This window comes from Festucalex cinctus, chromosome 4 (genome assembly GCF_051991245.1).
Source record: "Festucalex cinctus isolate MCC-2025b chromosome 4, RoL_Fcin_1.0, whole genome shotgun sequence".
In the NCBI taxonomy this organism is placed as follows: Eukaryota; Metazoa; Chordata; class Actinopteri; order Syngnathiformes; family Syngnathidae; genus Festucalex; species Festucalex cinctus.
The window spans coordinates 32220700-32236491 of NC_135414.1; the positions used below are offsets into that span (position 1 = coordinate 32220700).

General features: G+C 44.5%; 1 protein-coding gene across 1 annotated transcript; it reads right to left on the reverse strand.

Annotated features, from left to right (window-relative positions):
• Positions 1–53: 53 nt before the first annotated feature.
• Positions 54–8940, reverse strand: zdhhc1 (zDHHC palmitoyltransferase 1). The gene is made up of 11 exons (XM_077520414.1): positions 7800–8940; positions 7366–7503; positions 6522–6747; positions 6270–6445; positions 5241–5342; positions 3794–3918; positions 3563–3724; positions 2885–3003; positions 2738–2802; positions 2136–2232; positions 54–1395 (listed from the first exon to the last, which is right to left on the reverse strand). Exons 3-11 carry the CDS (start codon positions 6744–6746, stop codon positions 1015–1017), a joined length of 1452 nt encoding a protein of 483 aa, XP_077376540.1. The 5' UTR covers position 6747; positions 7366–7503; positions 7800–8940; the 3' UTR covers positions 54–1014.
• Positions 8941–15792: the final 6852 nt, after the last annotated feature.

Below are 15792 nucleotides of genomic sequence, written 5' to 3' on the forward strand. Positions count from 1 at the left end.
TGAATGAAAATAAATGCTCATACCCGTCGATCCACAAACGCACATTCGACAACTCACAATTGAACGTTTATAAACTCTAAACACATTAAAAAAAAAAAGCACAGATACATGTGTGATTAATGAGGCGAATTTCTCCTCTGGTACAAGGCTTCCCGCTTGTTGTGTTCGTAAAACAAAATAAAAAAATAAAAATAAATGCTGTGAAAAAAAGGTGTACATTTGTGACTGTGAGTATGTTTCAAAAGTGAAATGAAAACATCCATCTTACTTGACAGCTTAGTCCTCACAAGGGTCACATGGTGCTGGAGCCTATCTCAGCTGGCTTTGGGCAGTAGGCTAGGCGGGGTACACCCTGGACTGTTTGCCAACCAATCGCAGGGCACAGAGAAACGAACAAGCACGTCTAGGGAACATGCAAACTCCAGCCAGGAAGGCCGGAGCCTGGACTCGAACCCGAGTCCTCACAACTGGGAGGCGGACACGTGCTAACCTGTCACCACCTGCCGTCCTGAAATGAAAACGGTTTTTTGAAATTGTGAATGGGCTGAACAGAGTCAGTGGAACTGCAAGCAGGCGAAACTTTTTGGTTGCAAATCACATCGATTGATTGTGTGTGTGCTATTTGGGGTGAAAAATGTGAAAGTGTTCGCAAAGAGAAATGCGACGTCGCCACGAACGTGAATTTGAAGAGCAAGTGGAAGGGAAGGCAAATGTACCGGCATCTGCTGCCCTCTAGTGGCCGTTTTATGATAAGGAATTAGAAAGAACCAATTAGAAGAATGGAAACATCAAATGGGAAGAAAAAATGCAATATTGGGCTTTCTTTGAAATATTTTGAGGGGAAATTTGATGTGTCAGAAGTGCTCATGGTATCGCTACTAAATTCGTGTCGTTGGCCACTCAAGCGTGTCCGTATGAAAAAAGTGCCACGCAACATCCCGAGTGACAAACGTGGTTGTGAACGTGGTGCGCCTCAAAGTGTCGGCACGGCAACCAGACGAGCGGGACGTCCGGTCACTGCCGCCGGCCGACGATGGAGGGAAAAGGAAAGGAGGATGAGGAGGAGGATGATGAAGGCGCGCTTGCCACGCCGCTGGCTCTGCTGACAAAAACGGCGGCGGTCCGGCGCGGGGCCCGCGAGCCCAGTTTGCGGAGCGCCACGGGGACCTCTTCCAAGGACTCGGCCGAGTCCGAGTGGTAGTCGGCGGGAGGGGCGGCGGGACGGACGGGCGCAGAGGGCGGATGGCGGGCGGGCCCCGCCGAGGGTTGGCCCGGCAGCCACTCCCCCGCTCGGACTCGCTCCGACGTAGAACGACGAGCGTCCGGGCCGGCGTCCGACGCATTCGCGACGGCTCCGCCCGTCTTCTTCGTCCTCCTCTTCTTCTTCTTTTTCGGCTTCAGACAAATCAACAATTCACAATTATTATCTTCATTCTCTTGATTCATACGATGGCGTAATAGCGCCACGAAAAAAAAAAAAAAATTTTAGAGGATGGGAGCAATATGCAGAGAAAAAAACTCACAAATTTGACACTTTTGGAAGTTGCAAATTGTCATGAGTTACTTTCTTGCAAATTTGCCACTTTGTGACTTATAAAGTGGCAAGTTTGCGAGAAAATAACATGCAAATTTGCCACTTTCGAAAGTCGCAAATTTATGAGTGGCAACTGTGCAAGAAAATAACTCGTAAATTTGACACTTTCTAAGTGGCAAATTTGCGAGAAAATTACTCGAAAATTAGAGTGGCAAATGTACAAGAAAATAACTCAAATTTGCCACCTTCTCGAGTGGCAATATTCAGAGAAAAAAAAACTCTTTCTAAATGAGCAAATTTGCAAGAAAAAAACTCAGAAATTTCGAAATACATGTAGCGTACTTCTTGAATGTTTGCGCCAATACTATTTGGTGGGGTTTTCAAATAAGGAGATAGAAAATTATTTCCCTGCATATTGCCCCGCGCCCTCTAAAAAAAAATATTTTGTACGTGGCCCTAATACGCCGTCGTATCATCATCATCAACTTGCTTTGAGAAATGAAAAAACAAAACAATCGTCACCAACCAAATGAAAGAATTGCCAGTTTGAGAATGTTGACTCAACTTGGAAATATCTTTTTTGCGTGAAGTTGTCGCTCACCCGTATGTGCATGTTGTGGCGTGCGGATATTGTGGGTGGGGCTTCTAACTCCAGGACTGGACTAGCCACGCCTCTCACGCTGCCATTGGTCACCAACCTTCCGACACACACGCAAGTTGATGAACAAGATGGCTGATTGGGTGCTGGTGGCGTGACACTGATCTGAATATATGACTGGATAGCCAATAGGCTATGAGGCGGCCATATTGCTCCTCCCAAGAAACGTTTCACGCCATAACATCTACAGAATCCAAATTAGAAACAACATGATTTTTAAAGATATTAAACATGAACAAGAGGACATTTTACAACTTGCCTGAAATACATGTATAAATGATATGCTTCGTGATGTTTAGTATAGGAGGAAGCGAATGTTTCTTCATTATTAAAGAATTAAAAGTGTAACTCAACACTTGCCTCTTCCAAATCTAATATTGCAGTCTCAGGAACTGAGCGCTAAAAGAAAAGGGGGTCTAATCTGCTCACGAGATGGGAGGAGCAAGATGGCCGCTCTGCGACTTCAACGGCTCGCACGGGCGCGTGTGGGCCTTCGACTATCCGCTCATACATACAGATGCGTGCGTCGAGAGAGGAAGTCTTACTGCGAGCGGCCCCCGTCCAGCGCAGGAGGCTCCGTGTAGCCCAGCGTTCCCGAGCCGTCCGCTTCCTGACAACATCGTCGTCATCATCACTTGGCAAAGCAAAGTAAAGGCGACTTCTGCGAGCGAGCGAGCGAGCGAGCGTTTCACCTTGAAGCGGCCAGTCGGCTCGCTGGCGCGCTTGACGTCCTCCGGCCTGGCCGTTTGCCTCCCGTCCTGACGGTGGCGCTGTCGCACGATGTACTCGTACGTGCTCAACCTGTTCCACACTCAAAACACGCACGTGCAAAACGGTTGCCTTTTGCGTAACAAAAGCCAAAAGTGGAGTTGATTTTTTTTTTTTTTTTTTTATGATGACACACACAGCCTTACCTGGAATTGTGACACATTTCTAAATTCTGCATTTGTTACTAACATACACGTTTGTGTATTTGTGTTTGTTTCCCCCCTTGCACATACTGTACACTTCATTCGTTTGTTCTTTTGATTTTCCATCCATCCATCCATCAACTACGGCTTATCCGAGGTCAGGTCGCGGGGGCAGCAGCTTTAGGAGGGAAACCCAGACTTCGCTCTCCCCAGCCACTTCAACCAGCTCCTCCCAAGGCGTCCGTTCCCAGGACGTCTCTCCGGCGTGTCCTGGGTGGTCCCCGGGGCCTCCCGCCGGTGGGACATGCCCGGAATTTGGTTTGTATTTTACTTTTTAATTTTTGTATTTGTTGACTTTATTTTACTTTGGTTTTTTATTTTTTACTTTACTTTATTTTTTAAATATTTTATATTTTGACTTACTTATTTTTTACTCGCTAACGACATCCGACGACTTACTGAGGTAAACGTGGAAGACGAGCAGGTGGCAGAGCAGCACGCAGGCGAGCAGCGCCAGCGCGCCGGTGACGGCGGCCAGCGCGGGGACGGCGGCGCTCGGCGCCCGCGCCGGCGGGAACAGCAGCCATGACGACGACGACGACGACGACGTCCGGTTTGGCGCTGGGCGGGAAAGAGGCGGCTTTTTAGCGTGCGAGCGAGCGCTTGAGCGTGACGAGCGTGACGACTCACCCCACAGGTGTTTTCCGGCGCCGAGGTGGTCGGGCGCCAAGAAGAACGCCGTCAGCACGTACGACGAAACCGCCAGGAGGACGCACACGCCCAACACGGCCGACATCACGCTGTACAGGAACAACCTGGACGAAAACACAAATCAATCGGGGTCTTTCTTCAACACGATTGTCATGCAACATGTCAGTTACATCGTCAATCGTTTCATTTCATAAACTGAGACGCCTTTTTTTTGTGTATCATTGCAAATACATAAAATGACTTCAATATTAAATTAACTAAATCAATATCAATTAGGAGAGTGACGATATATCGATGATACTTTGTCTCCCGATAGATTATCGATACGCCTACACAAGTATGGCGATATTTGTCGTTTATATACAGCCACTATCAACGGCTCCATTGTTGATGACTTATTGAGCAATGACTTGGCAGGCCACTAGGGGGAAGCACCTCATAAGAGCGGCGGGGAAATGGACGCAAGTCTTCAGGCGAAGAAGAAGACTCATCAGCGCACTTTGACTTGTTTATCCATCCAGCAACTCACTCACTTTTGCATGTTTCTATAAAAAAATGTGGATTATACCTTCAATTTTAACATTTTAAAACATATTTTATGCGTTGACTTTTTGACTTTCTGAGGAATATTAATATTGAAGTGATTTTATTTATTTACTTGTGCAATGTGACACAAAAAAATGGTTTCACAGTTTCTAAAATGAAACAATTGACTGACATGTTGCATGACAATGATTAAGAAAGACACAAATTTGTTGACAGAAAGTTAAGAAGTCATTTGTATTTGTTTTAAAAAAAAATACACGAAAGTACTCAGTTTGAATATTGTGTTTTAGTGATGGTACAAAAAGAAACGATTTTCTCATTGACAAAAAAATCAACTGTTTATGTCTTGCATACTTTTATCGCAGATTATCGTGGATTTATGACCTGAGCAATCGATAACGGCAGTATTGTCATATCATGAGATAATCGTTATTGTGAGCCTTGTAAGACATATCGTATTGTGAGGTTCCCGCCCCTAATATTAATATTCCTCAGAAATGGTGTGCTTCAAAAAGTATATTTTAAAATGTTAAAATTGAAGATATAATGCACATTTGTCATCGAAACATATGCAAAAGTGAGTCAGATAAATGTCTTGCACAAGTGAAAGGGCGCTGATGAGTCTTCACCTGAAGACTTGCGTCCATTTCCCCTCCACTCTTATGAGGTGCTGCCCCTAGTGGCCCGCCAAGTCATTGCAAGTCAACAAGTCATAACCAAAGGAGCAGTTCTAGTGGCTGTACATTAACAAGTATCGCCACACTTGGCGTAGGCGTATCGATAATCTATCGGGACCCAAAGTTATGACGATTTATCGCGATATATCGTCACACTCCCAATCGATGCAAAGAGAGCAGAAAATGGAGGTTGAAGAACGGACTTGTAGTTTCTGCTTCCCACGCAGTTGTTGAGCCATCGGCAGTGATGATCGAAGTTGGCCACGCATTTGTTACACGCGCTGCAGTGCTTCGACTTGGGACCGCTGTGGGACGGACACACAAACACAAAAACAAACAAACAAAATCAGCACAGCCACTTGGGAATGTTTGAAAGGTGCAGTACCAGTAGACATCTGAGGGGGGCAGCAGTGAGTAGAATCAAGTCGATTCAGATGGAATCCAATCTCAACCCAGATATTATAAATCAAATTGAATGGCAATCAAAATTAGGGCTGTCAGTTCAACACGTTCATTTGATTAATTAATTATGCTGCAAATTAAGGCGTTATAAATTTTGAAAATAAATCAAATAAAAATTCAAATCCAACTGCCAACTTTGAGGATGTCTTGAAACCTTGTTTCAACTTTTCTGATTTGACAAATTTCAACTTAAAAAAACAAAAAACAATTAAGACAATAGACATTAAAAAATAACTCAGCTTGAATTTCAAGCAAAAACAGAAAACATCGATTATAAAGTTAACTGAAAATTTAAATCAATAGAAAAAGAAAATAATAGAAATATATAGAATATTTAATAATTTAGTTTTATTAATTACATTTTTATGTAGATAGATAAACAATTTTTTTTTTTTTTATTATCAACCCTCACCCTGAAGTGAACAATTTTAAATAAATTTCTTATCGGCTGTCAAATTTTTAAAAAGGCAGATACAGATATTTGTCAAAATGCCAAATATCGTTGCCGATTATTTAATTAATAAATAATAAATATTAAAATAATATACATATAATATAAAATATATAATAAATAATAAAAATAAACAATACATATATATATATATATATATATATATATATATATAAAATGTCCATTTTATGCCATTTGAAGGAAAAATGCTCCGTTTTTGATATGAAAGTCTTTCTTCAACGTGAACTGTCATTGTTTTTTTTTTAACTGCTTATGATCAACACAAGAAATACGGATGCGCCGTCGTGACGCCACTCACACGTCCACCTGGCACAGGTAGCAGTGGCAGTTCTCGATGACGTGGGCGCGCTTGGCGCGGTCGAAGGCGGGAAGCGGCCCTCGGAGGCCCTTGGCGCGGACGTTGCGGTCGGCCGGGTCCACGCTCACCGCCATCACGTGAGTGCACAGGTGGCACGCAAACATCACGCCGCTGCACTGAGTTCCGTGGCGCATCGGGAAGCTTCACGCAACTCTGGCGGACAAACGCACGCGCGCCAGCGAGCAAGGATACGATGTAGCCGGCGGGCATCCAGTGCGCCGGCAGCAGCGGCACCAGGACGCCCAGGCCCACCACGGCGAAGTAGGTGTAGAGGAGCCACGCCAGCATCTGGAACGGATGAGGGGGCCAACTCCAGCCGTTGGTCCGCGAGCACGCCGCCGACGCCTCGCCCGCGCCTCCGCCGTCCTCGCCGCCGGCCGGCGTCGTGCGCGTCGGCGTCTTCGTGCACGCGTCCATCCTAAAGAAGCACGCCGGCAGATCAGCGCCAACTTTTGCACCGACGTACGACAACACTATCTGTGGGGGAGGGTCGTCCGCTTGAGCCCATTAAATGGAGGGCACGACCAATATGCTGTTTGGTTTTTTTTAAGGCCGATGCCGATACCGATTATTCAGGCAGAAGAAAAAAACTGATTACCGATTAATCTGCCGATTATTTAAAAATATATTTAATGCATACAATTTAAGCCCTTCCCCAGTTCCTTGTCAATGGGTGCCACTTGCACACAAACTTTCACTATCAAGATTCTCTGCTTTGAATGACAAGTCCATATCAAAAAATGTCATGAAGTAAACAAGGTCATTTCATAGATTAGAGAAAACAGAATAACATACGCTACACACTTGCTAGTTGCTAATGCTACACAAGCAAAATGGTGCATTCAGGGTACTTTCACAGCGTTGGAAACTTATGTTTACTTCGATAACGTTATCAGGGGAAATAACTTTCTCGCGCATTGATTTGTCTGTTTTTTTTTTTTTTTATGTATTTATTTTTTTCCATGGTGCAAAAATATTGCAAAGGAATCTCCAAAAGCTGACAAGTGACAAGCTTTGAAGGAAATCCAAAACTTACGCTGTTGGTGCGGTGGTATGCGGCAGCTCGCTCAAACTGCAACGTCGGTCCGCTTCCTTTTTTCACCTCCCATCCAATTGGAGTCCATAATTGACTTGACCCAAAACAAAAACGAAAAAAAAAAAGAAAAGAAAAAACCTGCAGGTGTAGACGAATAGCGTCAGAGGTAGAACAGCCACTCGGTAGATATGTTTTTTAAAAGTAAAATAGTTAATAAGACAAGTGTACGTTTATGTAAATATTGGAAGGGGGTGTTTTCTGATTAGACATCTCATTTAGTTTTAGTTTTAGCTCATTAGGAACCCGGAAGACAACCGGAAGTCCGTGAGCCACTTTGTTCGTTCATGAATTGGAAAGAGCAGACGAGGAAGAAAACAGGAAATTGTCCATCAGTCACGAGGACGAAAATGTCAAAATTTCCAACAACCGCTCACCTTTTAACAAACACGAGCGGGACTCGGCTGATGGATGGAGCTGGTGAGCAACATCCGGAGCCAAGCCTCGGGGGCTCTCGGTCTGGTCCGGCGTCTCGGGCCGGCTGGGAATGTTAGCTCACGTCCATTCAGGCAGGTAGGCGGGCAGGCAGGCCACCGGCCGGCCGGAGACGTCGAGCGGCTCACCTGCCCCGTTGATGTTCCGAGCCAACCGAATCCCAGCTATATAAGCGCCATCTTGGAGCGGGACTCCGATTCCCCGGCTCTGGTCCCGGCCGCTGCGTCGTTCGCGAGCAAGCCACCAGAGTTCCAGACAGGAGGCGCCCCGTCGCCACGTGATTGGCTGTAGCGACGTCACTGCGACAATATTATTGGCTGCTGCATCCAGGCCGCGCTCCTATGGTTTCTAACACTGATCTGAATACATTACTGGATAGCCGCTAGACAAGCTGTTGACGCGACAGGGCGGCCATCGTGCTCCTCCCACATCGCGAGCATGATGAAGAATATAATGTCTACATTATTTAAGGCAAATTATAAAATGTCTGAAGTCGTCTTGTTTATGTTTAACAAATTTAAAACATGGTAAATCATGCTGTTTCTACTAAGTGCTGTGTCAAATGTTCTCTAATTTGGATCCTGTAAATGTATAGGAGCCTATGGCGAGAAACGTTTCTTGGGAGGAGCAATATGGCGGCCTCGCGGCTTCAAAAGTCTTGACCTATCCGTTATCCAGTAATATATTCAAATCAGTGGTTTCCAATGCCCAAGCGTCTCCTCGTTTCAGTGGCCGGTTAGTCCTTGTCTCGCATCCAAGCTTTGAACGAGCGACGAGGGCGCCGTCATGTGATACGCCGTTGTGGCCAGCAGGGGGGGCCCGCCGCCTATTGTTTATCATTTTGATTAAACTCATACAGAAAAAAATACACTTTAAAGTGATTTGCTAAAAAAAAAAAAAAAAACTGTCCAAAATAAATAAATCACGAAAATCATAAACTTAAAAAGTTATTAAAAAAATGACCGAAAGTAATTAAAAAAATACATAAAAATAATAATAAAAAAAGGCGGCACGGTGGCCGACTGGTTAGCACGTCCGCCTCCCAGTTCTGAAGACTCTGGTTCGAGTCCAGGCTCTGGCCTTCCTGGGTGGAGTTTGCATGTTCTCCCGGTGCCCGTGTGGGTCTTCCAATTGTCCCGTCGGTGTGCTTGTGAGTGTGGTTGGTTGTTCGTCTCTGTGTGTGCACGTGACCTTTTTTGAAATGAATGTATTTATTTGTGGCTGCTTGTTGCTTTAAAAGACCAACGAAAGAAGTCCCAAGTCAACTTTTGCAGTCTGAGCGCAGAAGGCAAATGTATCCCGCCCCTTTAAGAGCAAATCCGGGAGGTCAAACCCGCCTGTCTTTTTCTTTTTCTTTTTTTTTGGCTGTCATAAATTTCATGTGAGGTTTGCAGTGGGATCCGACGAGCCAGCCGGCGTCCCGCAGAGCTTTGAAATATGTCCGCTCGGATCCTGGTGGACACGTGGACTCAGACTCGGACTCCCCCCTCACCCGACTCCAAATATTCCAACAGAAACCATCTGCAAAACCAGCGCCAAATCACAACATCACACCATCATTCATCAGTTTTTCTTCACGGCCAAAAGGACTCGAGTACTCCGCGCGCGACAGTCGAGTCAAATTTAAAAAGAACAAAAAAAACACTCAGGTATACAAAGTACTCTAGTACAAATGAAGTAGTGTTCAAATCGTGTAATTGGGCACAACTAGGCAGAGAAAGTCAAAGTACTTGTAGGAAGAAAAACCAAAAACAAATACAGGGAGTCCTCGAGTTCCGTCACACTCGACCTAAAGCGTGTCGACTTTAAAACGGTTACGCGTGGTCCGCCATTTTGGCTCCTCGTCTGCTATGTAGCCGTTAGCTAGTGCTAGCGCTTTTCACCCTCGTTTTTTTTCCACATCAACCTCCCCCTCCCCTTCTTTTCTATTCAACTCTAAGCAGGAGGGATAGACCGATTATCGTCCGGGCTGATTATCGGTGGCGATATTTGGTATTTTGATAAATATCGCCATCGGCCTTTTTGAGCAAATCTGAAGGCCAATTAAGCTGCTATTTCACCGAGCACTGAATACTTGGAACGTAGCGAATTTGGGGTTTTGATCAGGAGTTGCAAGATTTTCAGACAGTTTTTACTTGTCCTAAACACATTTGGAATATATTCAATTTTCCACTGTCAAGATCTTTTGAAACGTTTTCCAAACATGAACAAAAGCCGCATATGAGCTTCATTTGCATTCTTTTGTCGCTCAGTGAGATACAGGGAACTTCCATCTCCATTTAAATTTCCACTTTATAAAAAAAATAGGAACTCCCGACACTTTTTCATTTAAAAAAAGAAAATAAATCAATCAAGAAATTATGTTGACATTTTAGAAAACGTTTTGGGTTTTTTTACAGTAGAACTATTTCAGGATCTATTTACTTGCTTTTTCATTTTTATTTATTATTATGATTAATTTTAATTTAGTCTAACACATGCTAATGCCCCTGGAAGCTCACAGCAATTTTTGTTATGGAATCTGTCAATAAGAGTTTCAAAGAAAAAGTTGTTTTTTTTCTATTTTGCTGCAAACGAATATCGGCTTGAAATATCGGTTATCGGCCTCCTTGACTACTAATAATCTGTATTGGGATTGGCCTTGAAAAAAACATATTAGTCTATCACGACTAAGCAATAATGGTAAGTACAGCATCTTTTTCTTTTTTCTTTTTTTCCTTTTAATGCAAATGATTTGAATGTAAATATTGACTTTAATGGGGAAATTTGACGCCAGTCCACATTTGGGTTTACATCGCTAGCGGAGAAACGGAACTTTCAGGACTCCGTGTACTCATTTACAAGTCAAAGTACTTGTGGGGAAAACGACTCGAGTACCACACAGAGACAAAAGCGCGTCACATGTACACAAGTGCAAACGCACACGTATACAGTACGCACAATCAAAAAACAACCACACAAATGTGCTCCACTCTCAAATACACGCACGCACATGACAAGATGCAGACGAGCATTTTTGTGTGACAGGACGTGACCCTTGACCCCCCACATGGGAACGTTCATTCCCAGGACGCACACACAAACACACACACACACACCAATGTTGTTTGTCTGCATGGAATGATCATAATGTGAATGTAAGAACATGCCAATTGAAATCTCGTACTTTCACGTAATCCTGCTCTCACATTCTCATGCGTGGTCACAATCACGTTTTGTTTGTTGTCAACACGGACGACATTCAACAGCACAAACATGTATCGAGGACCAAAACTGCCAAAAATCTAAAGAAATAAATGACTAAATAAATAATTAAATAAATGGATAAATAAATGACTAAAAGTGAAAATAAAAACGGATTTATTTCCATTTATATTTATTTTTTTTTTTCACTTTGATTCTTTTATTGATTTGTAATTTTGTCAGTTTTGCTCACGTGTTTTGCATCCTGGCGGCCATCTTGGCGCGGTCGCACGTGAGCATGAGCGTGTGGCTGCTGTCACACACAAAAAGAAGAAATAGCAGCAAGTGAAGGCAAAGTTTGCGTGAAAAGTGTCGTCAGGAAGGACGCGCGCGCAATTCTGTGAAAGTGTTGTCAAGAGACGCGCGCACATTCATGTCCAACAACCGGCGAGGAAATGTCAGAGCAGCCAGAGGACGCACATCTGCACACACTTAAGCGCGTCATTTGGGAGCGTTGCGCCAACAGGAAATGATCTCAAAACCTGCTTCGATGTTTGGATTCCACGTTGGGAGCGCGATTGTCATGCCTTGTACAACTTCGTCTTCCCCGAAAAAAAGACTTCACTTTGCCTTTTTCTCTTCCCATTCAAAACATACACAAGAACTCACTGCTGGGAAACGCACACCAACATTGACTTTGATGTTGTCGCGTCCATTGTTTCACTCATCACGTGTTCAAACTTGTTTTTGAAATATTGCGCACAAGTAATACAGTAAAAAAAAAAAAAAATGAATAATACCAAAATGAACTAACACCAAGCATTCGTTAAATAACTAAAACTAATTTAAAAAAAAAGCACCCTGAAAACTAAATAAAAAACAAAATCCAAACCAAGTCAAATGAATTGTTGTCATTTTGAATGACAAATTGTGTTTTGATTCCAAACGTTGCCAACGTGACTGACAAGCAGATGCAAGAGTGACGACATTTGTCATGCAACAAACATTCGAGCATTCATAAAAGAAAAGAAAAATATTGGGGAAGCAAAGTGAGAATTTGTACAAGATGTCCTTGTAAGTGACCTTTCAGCATTTCCTTTGCTGAGCGTGATTTGCGACGTCAACGTGCTTGAAAATGTTCTCCTTGACTTTCTGGTCTTCGTTGTTTGTTGATGTTTCTTCTTTCTTTATTTGACTTGATGAGCGAGGGGCGGGGCCAGTCGCCAATCATCCACAATTTGGAACCGGACAAAATGTCGAGCGAGCCAGGCCAAAACCACCTGGTGGCTTATTATTATTATTATGAGACTTTTGCAATGTTTCATTTGAGTTGCTTTTCAGGTTTTTTTGTTGTTGTTGCTTGCTACAAGATGTATCGTGGCGAGAAACAGCACCAGAATTCATCTTGGTGGATCAGATCCGAATATTTGTCAAGTGGGGGCTTGCAACCCTTTGAGACTCTTGAGACATTCTTGACTTGACTTCCTTTGTTTTTTTTTTACTTTTGGATCGCTTGTGCAAGCACTTGCATCTGCAAACGTGTAACAAAAAGTACTTTGCAATCTGTAAAAGTTGGCTGGCGATATTTTGGACATGTTTAAAAACAACAAAATCGCGCTCAGCGAGCCGTGCAAGGATGCGTTGTTGTTTGACCGGCTTGTTGCGTGTTCCTGGTAATCGCGGCTGGCCCAGCGAACACACAAAAGCTGCGTTTGTTTTGGGCTGGGCTGCACCACCCACACGGACAGGACAAGAGGCGGGGGCGGACGTGTGCTCGTGTGCTCCGATTTCCCAGAACGGCGTGTTCCCAAAATGCCTGCTGGGATTTTCTGCTCCAGCGTGAAACGACTCAACCCACAAATGTCGCTCTTCATCTTCATCTTCATCTTCATCACGTGTCAACAGGACAGCACAACACAATACGGCCGTCGTTTCGGTACATCCGTCCATCTGTCCGAGCGCTCCGTCGGTCCTCCTTCTGCATCTTACAACCCAAAAGTTGATTTGTGTGCTGGCACGTTGACACAATCGGAGCACAACGCACAAAATGTCAGCACACGTTTCAAAAACTTCAATCAATCGATCGTAAATAACCAGTTCCGAGGTTGAATTTGCAACAAACAAACGAATGAATGAATTGACAAACGAGCACGATAAGCAAATGCAAACACGCGTGAATGAAAATGCGGTGGCACGGACGGAGACGTGTCGACGTGACAAATCTCGCCAGAACACGAGTGACGTGAATTATTGGATCATTCCAGATGTGCGAGGACTTCCTGCCCCAAAGTATCAGTCCGACATCTGCAGCGCAATCGTGACTTCACACCAAAAGATTCGCTTTTCTCAAACGTTTGCAAAGCTTCCTTCAATGAAGCTCTCGTGCGGTCGCGCGCGGCTGCCGTCATGTTGCTTTTTGGCAGGGCGGCCTTCAATCCCTCTCAAGCTGTCGCTCGCCACCAAATCGTCTTAGCAGATCACCTCAGACGGGCTTCCTTCATAATCGGCTGGCTCAAAATCGCAAAATCGCTTACGTGAACGAGCATTTGCATAAACGGTGGGCGGTGCCGCACGGAAGAGGCGGGACTTCCCACTTGCGTCATTTTGCACAAGTTTGCGAACAAAGTGGGAAGCGCGAGTATTTTTGACGCAGCCCACACGTCGCAAACCGAACCGGAAACTAACTGGGAAAAGATGACGTCATTTTTGATCAGCCCGATGGGTTCATTTACCCATTTTCCATTTCCACAATTTTCCATTCCTGGATTTGCAGATTATATGAAGACTAAATTGAATATAAAAACATCCAATTATTGGTTATCGGTATCGACCATACAAAAGAGGAAATTAATCAGTTGTCACATCGGTTGAAATTGTTCATATCGTGCTTGGTGAGTTTCCGTCCCTTTGTTGGACATGATTTCAACAAAACAACTTCTGATTGCATCCGTCCAAAAAACGTCCAATTTGGATTTGGATTCATCACATCGATCATTTTAAGTTGATTTGAATTCATGGAAGATTTCCTGCTGAAAAGATGAAATTGGAAACGATTTGCATCTCCGCGCTTGACTGAAGAGGTGTGGCCTCTCTTAAAGGCACGGCGGTTGCCACGGCGACGCCCCCTCGGCACCTCGGAAATCCCCGGCCCAGTGACCTCAATCAGCCGCTAAGCGGACCAGCAGAAGCTTGCGTGCAGACGCCCTCTCGACGCTTTGTCCCCACGATGCGTCACGTGACCCGCCGCTGCCGCCGCCGCCGCCGCCGGCCACCCGAGGACAAAGCGGCCCGGGGTCGGGGGGGCGTCTGATTTACACGCACGGTCAACGCTTCGGTGATGTAACGCTTACGGCCGAGTGGCGCCAATGAGCTCACTTCCCGCGTCGCCATTGATTATGGCGGCAGGAAGCCCCTCCCCTCCCGCCATTAACAACAACTTTTTACATTCAATTATTCCCTAAATTGACCAATTTTTCTTTTTTTGACAAAAGAAAAAGTTTTGTATGGTATTTCTGGAAAAAAAAAAAAAAAGTCATCCCGTGACCTGCTCATTAACATACGCATATTTCTTGGAACATAAAAAAAAAAAAAAAATCAATTCTTGAAATCTAAACCAAACTTTGATGTTTTTCATAAAGAATTTTCATTTTTCATCCTTGAAATATATGAAGAAAAAAATGCAGTGACTTTTCTATATAATGTTTAACAATGTCAAGATGTTCTGTACATTTGAAGTGAAACGAATTCATCAAAAAAAATAATAATAACAATTCAACTTCCTGTCAAACAGGAAGTTGCATTTAACTTCCTGCCTGACAGGAAGTGGCAGGCACCATCTTGCCGTCCACTTCCTGTCCTCAACTTGTTCACCGCGGAGTTTGTGCATGTGTGGCGCTAACGAGCTAACTCGTCCGCAGGGATGATGTCACGGCATGTTGAGCAGGAAGTGGAGTGGCATGGGGGCGGGCTCTGGTGTCTCTCATCAGCGGATGGCGTGAGGACGGCGGGCGTCGACAATCGCTCGCTTGGTTAGCCCATTAGCGGCGAGCGGTAAACAAGGCATTGTCTGAGCCCGGCTGCCTCGTTAGCGTCATGCGACACGAGCGCAAAAGATGTCCGCCGCCGGGAGGACGGCGGAGGAGGGGTCACGGGTCCGTTCGCAACCAAATGGACCGCAGCCAGGAAGTGGCGCCGCAGAACATTCCGGCCGTCATGCGCAACTTTTCACAGCACTCGTCTCCATTTGATGACTGGATTGCTTTTGAGGCGGCCATATTGCTCCTCCCAGGAAACGTGTCTTGCCACACCATCCAACACATTTGCAGTAGCAAACATTTGAGACAGGACAAACCGTGTGATTTCTCATCTTTTAAATTTCTTCAACATAAACGAGGACTTCAAACATTTCACAACTTGCCTTAAACACATGGATGAAGGAAACTTGTGGGTTTTTTTTTTAATGAAAGAATAACTGTAATTCAACAAAAGATGTTTTCTTCGTACTAAAACTGCCTCCGAGCTGTATTTGTCTCATTTCTACGTATATAGTTGATCCAGCGGTCTGCTAGCGAGGTGGGAGGAGCAAGATGGCCGCCCTGTGACTTCCACGGCTTGCACTGGCGTGTGTGGGCTATCCAGTCATATATACAGGTCAGCGGTGACTGTTAAAACGGAATTTACGGGAGTATAAAACTAGATTGTTTTCTTCATTCACAAATATTTGAAACATTTTGCTCATTTGACTTTCACCTC